The sequence below is a fragment of the Aplysia californica genome, unplaced genomic scaffold (assembly GCF_000002075.1).
Source record: "Aplysia californica isolate F4 #8 unplaced genomic scaffold, AplCal3.0 scaffold00752, whole genome shotgun sequence".
NCBI classification, from domain to species: domain Eukaryota; kingdom Metazoa; phylum Mollusca; class Gastropoda; order Aplysiida; family Aplysiidae; genus Aplysia; species Aplysia californica.
The window spans coordinates 157,002-162,906 of record NW_004798022.1 but is presented as its reverse complement, the minus strand read 5'-3'; the positions used below and the strand labels follow the sequence as shown (position 1 = coordinate 162,906).

At 37.6% G+C, this 5,905-nt stretch overlaps 1 protein-coding gene across 1 annotated transcript in view; it reads right to left on the bottom strand.

The window, feature by feature from the left end:
• Positions 1-5,905, bottom strand: part of LOC101848386 (dynein heavy chain 12, axonemal) — a gene marked incomplete in the record, with an annotated part of 110,807 nt that overhangs the window by 80,537 nt on the left and 24,365 nt on the right. The window contains 4 exon segments of the mRNA XM_035972586.1: positions 1,726-1,847; positions 3,160-3,354; positions 3,913-4,036; positions 5,095-5,171. Coding sequence (XP_035828479.1) covers positions 1,726-1,847; positions 3,160-3,354; positions 3,913-4,036; positions 5,095-5,171 — 518 coding nt within the window.

Sequence of the window (5,905 nt, the reverse complement as noted above, 5' to 3'; positions counted from 1 at the left end):
ACCCCCCAAGCACTCAGCAAGGGTTATTCGACTCCGGTGTGATCGAGATATGACTTTGACGTAAGAACTTTGACTTTCGGAGATTAACTATCAAAGTACAGCATGTCTTCAATTGAGACATTCAATTCCATCTTTGCGTGAAAATGTGGCGTTGGGGTTTTTTTTTCTTTTCATTCGCAGTCCTTATTTTGTACCTGAGAAAAATGTCTTTAGAAATTCTATACCTAAAACATTTCAGTTTCAAAGTCAAGAAACTCTGATAAAATTGCAATCGGTTTCTTTTTTATATTCCATACCTGGGAAAATACAACCTCTTTTTCTCTAAGTAGACGTTGAGAAAATTCAGCTTTTTTTTTGTCAATCTACACTAAAGAAAAGACAACTGGGAAAATACAGCCTCTATTTTATTCAATACCTACGAAAATTCAGCTTTTTTTCAAAATACAGCTTATTTTTTGCATTCTGTACCTGGGAAAATTCAGCTTCTTTTTTATCCAAGACTTTTACCCAGCTTTTTCTTTTTTAATATACAGCTTATTCACTCAATCCCTACCTGGGAAAGTACAGCCACTTTTTCTCTATACCTACAAAAACAAAGCTTTTTTTTTCAATACAGGCCTACAGCTTATTAAACTCACTCCCTACCTGGGAAAATACAGCCTCTTTTTTACTAAAGAAAATTAAACTTTTTTTTCAATACACAGATTATTTCACTCTGTCCCTACCTGGGAAAGCAGAGCCTCTTTTTCTCCAAGTAGGCATTCAATAAAATCAGCTTCTTTTTTACCTAAGAAAATTCAGCGCTCTTTTTTTCAATATACAGCTTATTTTCCTCAATCCCTACCTGGGAAAGTACAGCCTCTTTTTCATTTTCTTTTACAATCTAATCTGAAGGAGATATAGTCAACCTATTTTTCTTTTTATTTCACACCTGGGAAAGTACAGCCTCTTTTTTTCGCTATACCTACAAAAATTCAGCTCTTTTTTTTCAAAATACAGATTAATTGACTCAATCCGCATCTGGGAAAGTAGAGCCTCTTTTTCTCCCAGCAGGCATTGAAAAAATTCAGCTTGTTTTTTACCTAAGAAAATTCAGCTTTTTAGAAAATAAACAGCTTATTTGACTCAATCCCAGCCTGGGAAAGTACAGCCTCTTTTTCTCCAAGTATACATTCAGTTTCTTGTACAATCTAATCTGAAGAAGACATAGCCAGCCTATTTTTATTTTTATTCCACAGCCTCTTTTTCTCTCAATAAGAATTCAGTTTCTTTCAAATCTAATCTGAAGGAGATATAGCCAGCTTATTTTTCTGTTTATTTCACACCTGGGAAAGTACAGCCTGTTTTTCTCCAAGTAAGTATTGAGAAAATTCAGCTTCTCTTTTACCTAAAAAAATTCAGCTTTATTCCTCAAACAGCTTATTTTCCTCAATCCCTACCAAGGCAAGTACAGCCTCTTTTTTACTCTACAAAAAATTCAACTTTTTAAAAAATATACACACATTTTTCTTATCCTATACCTCCTTTTTACATCATGTCTAAGAAAATGCAGATTTTTTCTCAATGACAATTTAGTTTCTTTAATAAAATCTAATCTGAATGAGACATAGCCAGCCTATTTATTTTCTTTTTATTACACACCTGGGAAAGTACGGCCTCTTTTTTTTTCTCTATAGCTATGAAAATTCAGCTTTTTAAAAAAAGCTTATTTGACTCAATCCGTACCTGGGAAAGTACAGCCTCTTTTTCTCCAGGTATGCGTTGAGCCCTTTGTTGATCTTCTCCAGCAGCACGTTGCTGTCAATCAGTTTGTCCAACACACCGGGCACGCTACACGCCTCCAGCACCTACACACGCAACACACACAGACGACACGAAGGAAAAACTGTGCTGAGCGATATTGTGTGGTTTACATGAAAATTAAGACATTAAATAATGTATGAATAATAGCAACATTGAAATATTATACAGTCCGTGCCGGCTTTAAGCACGCCGGCCTTAAACACGTTTCGGACTCAAGCACGCTAAACGGCTCTTACCGAATATTTGCTATATGAATTACACGCCTTTAAGCTAGGTAACTTCGACTTCAAGCACGCTTCATTTACAAGACAGTTAATATTTTCATGATGACGCACCGAAGTTCGAATCAGTTTACATCGCAGCAGTGCAGTGTGTCAAGAGAAACACAAAGAACGCAAGTGATCGACACACACACTCACACGGGCGGAGAGGAAGGCAGAGAGATGCACAGTGCGCGCGGACATAGGATCTAGCCTAGGCCTAGGGCAAAGCTACACACGACCCCAAAAAAAAAATACAAAGAGAGTCGGGGAGACGAGAAAGGGAGGCTGGCTGCGATTTCACCTTTGACCCTCGCTATCCTGTAATCCTGATTGTGTATCACGCGCGAGGTGGGATGAAGGCGGTGGTATGAGTGGCACAGCGGGGAGTGGTACGCACAGGCAGTGTGTTACAGTAGGCCTAGTGTGCTGTGTCGTGACTGGCCGTCTAAATTAAGTTTTCATTTCCCAAAACAAACAAGCGACCAAAAACTCCCATGGCGGGTGTCTAAATAACAGTGCACGCTTTTGCGGGACCGCTATAGGCCTAGTTACAAACAAAGGGAAATAGCACGGGGAATTTTCAACATGAAAATCTCTGGATTATGTCTACTTCGCACTTAAGCAAGCTTCGGCTTTAAGCACGCTTAAGCTTTCTCCCGATGACCGTGCTTAAAGCCGGCATGGACTGTATTAAATAATATGTGAGTTATAGGAAAGTTAAAATATTTCTAAATGCCGGAAAAAAATTAGAATTAAGATGTACTACATGCTATAATATAATATTTCAATGCTGCATTGAAAATATCAAGTAATCTGTGATTGATAGCAAAATCCACACACAAAAGTATTTTAATACACCTCACTCACAAAAGTGTTTTTAACACCTTACTCAGGTAAGGTTTTTTTTTAGCTCATTTCATTCACGTAAGGGTTTTTAACACCTTACTCAGGTAATGTTTTTTTTAGCTCATTTCATTCACGTAAGGGTTTTTAACACCTTACTCAGGTAATGGTTTTTTTTAGCTCATTTCATTCACATAAGGGTTTTTAACACACCTCACTCGTGTAAGGGTTCTTAACACACTTGACTCACGTAAGGGTTTTTGGCGCACTTGGACATGACGTCCTTGAAGTTTCGGTCGACCATGGCGAAAAGTTTGCCCTCCTCTGGCATCTGGTGGTTGATGTCCTCGGAGGAGAAGATGGGCTGTAGGTACATCCACTGGGCCTGCATCTTGAGCCACTCATCGATGGCTGATTGGGTGAGGAGAAGCTGATCCTCCCAGTGCTGGGGCAGAGAGAGAGAGAGAGAGTTAGTCAGAGAGAGTGAGAGAGAGAGAGAGTGAGGGAGTCAGAGAGAGAGAGAGAGAGAGTGAGGGAGTCATAGAGAGAGAGAGAGAGAGAGAGAGAGAGAGAGAGAGAGAGAGAGAGAGAGAGAGAGAGAGAGAGTGAGAGAGAGAGAAAGAGAGAGAAGATGTCAACATACTGAATACTGGGTGAGGAGAAGCTGATCCTCGCAGTGTTAGATGAATGGTGGTGCATGGAGAGAGTTTAGTTTTAGTAAGGTTATTATCCTCATTATTATTATTATTATTATCATTATTATTATTATTATTAATTTATTATTAATTATTATTATTATTATTAATTTATTATTAATTATTATTATTATTATTATTATTAATTTATTATTAATTATTATTATTATTATTATTATTATTATTATTATTATTAATATTATTATTATTATTATTATTATTAATTTATTATTATTATTATTATTATTATTATTATTATTATTATTATTATCCAATGTGTCAAATGGGCAAGGTGTAGTTGCTTTTACCTTGATGGCCTCCTCAAAGGGTTTGACAAACGGCGAGTTCCTCATGGTCTGGGTCTTCACGATGTGGTCGTCCAGCAGCGTCTGGATGTCATCCACGGATCCAAGCACACAGATATCCGTGTCTCTGAAAGTGTGGGGCAGAGAGAGAGAGAGAGAGAGTGCAAAAGTTCCGACAGAGCTGAGCACTGACACAGTGATGATCACACAGAGAAGGGGTAAAAAAGCTTTAGAAAGGCTCAAAATACAGATTGATAGGACGTCTTCTAGACTCGTGACTTTAACATTGCAGGTTCATCTTTTCCATGAACACATTTAATTTGGAAATGGATACCAATCTGGGCAGAATTATAACATTGGGAAATGGATTCCAATCTGGAAAGTTTTTCAAATCTAGAAATTAAAAGCAATCTGGAGATAGTGAAAAAAAATCTAGAAATAGATACCAATCTTGAGAGAGTTTATAAAATCTGGAAGTGGATACCAATCTAGGGAGAGTTTATAAAATTTAGAAATGGGAGCCAATCGAAAACGAGTTAAACAGCTGAGCATTAGACACGGATGTTGCAAGAGCTTTCATTGTTTCATTGTTTCAGGAAGCAACATCCCTGCGAGAGCTAAAATGTCTAACATTGGATATTGATCGGGAAAGTACAAAAAGTCAAACTTTGAATATCAATCTGGAAAGTATGAAAAAGTCCAACTTTGAATATCAATCTGGAAAGTATGAAAAAGTCAAACTTTGAATATCAATCTGGAAAGTATGAAAAAGTCAAACTTTGAATATCAATCTGGAAAGTATGAAAAAGTCAAACTTTGAATATCAATCTGGAAAGTATGAAAAAGTCAAACTTTGAATATCAATCTGGAAAGTATGAAAAAGTCAAACTTTGAATATCAATCTGGAAAGTATGAAAAAGTCAAACTTTGAATATCAATCTGGAAAGTATGAAAAAGTCAAACTTTGAATATCAATCTGGAAAGTATGAAAAAGTCAAACTTTGAATATCAATCTGGAAAGTATGAAAAAGTCAAACTTTGAATATCAATCTGGAAAGTATGAAAAAGTCAAACTTTGAATATCAATCTGGAAGGTATGAAAAAGTCAAACATTAAATGTTAATCTGGAAAGAGTTAAAAACATCCAACTGACAGACCACACGACAAACCAGGGGCTTCACGTACCTGTGGGAGTTGAGAGTGAACACCACATCAGCCCACTCAGCCTCCATCTTGTGGAAGGCTTTTTCCAGGGAGTATTCCTGTCAATGAGAGAGGAGGTGAGAGGGAGGGAGGGAGAGAGAGGGGGGAGAGGGGGTGAGAGGGAGAGAAAGATATATATATATATATATATATATATATAGAGAGAGAGAGAGAGAGAGAGAGAGAGAGAGAGAAAAGGAGTGTGAGAGGGAGAGAGAGAGAAGGAGTGTGAGAGGGAGAGAGGGGGGGAGGGAGAGAGAGAGACATGCTCATGATCTTTATGCAGGGTACAGCTGTTTTTCAATCTCTGCACACAACGAACATTTCTTTTTTTTCCAGGAGAGAGTGGGATGAAAAGGAGAACGGGGACAAGGAGGCAGGGAAGGAGAAGGGGACAAACAGAAAGAGGGAAGGAAAGAAGGAGGGAAGGAAAGGGTCTGATTATCCAATAAAATGTCCAAGAAAAGCTCAAAGCATATGCCCTTTAATTTTATATTCTTGCACAGTCCTCTGTCAGTCCCCTGTTTTACAGCTTATGTTGCATTGTGACCTATCATGGACGTGCTGGAAAAAAGACAACCTCAAATTTCTTAACAGATCATGTTATACTTTTATGATAATCACAACAATTAAAGCTACCAAAATGAAAATTCCATGAAAACAATCACTAAAGCCATCTGTTCCAGATGTGACATGTGAAGCATAAAGATATCAAAATCTTTTTATTCTCTTCACACCCAATTAATGAAACAGCTCAGCTTCAGCAAAAAGGGAGGTCGGGGGTTCAGGGGGG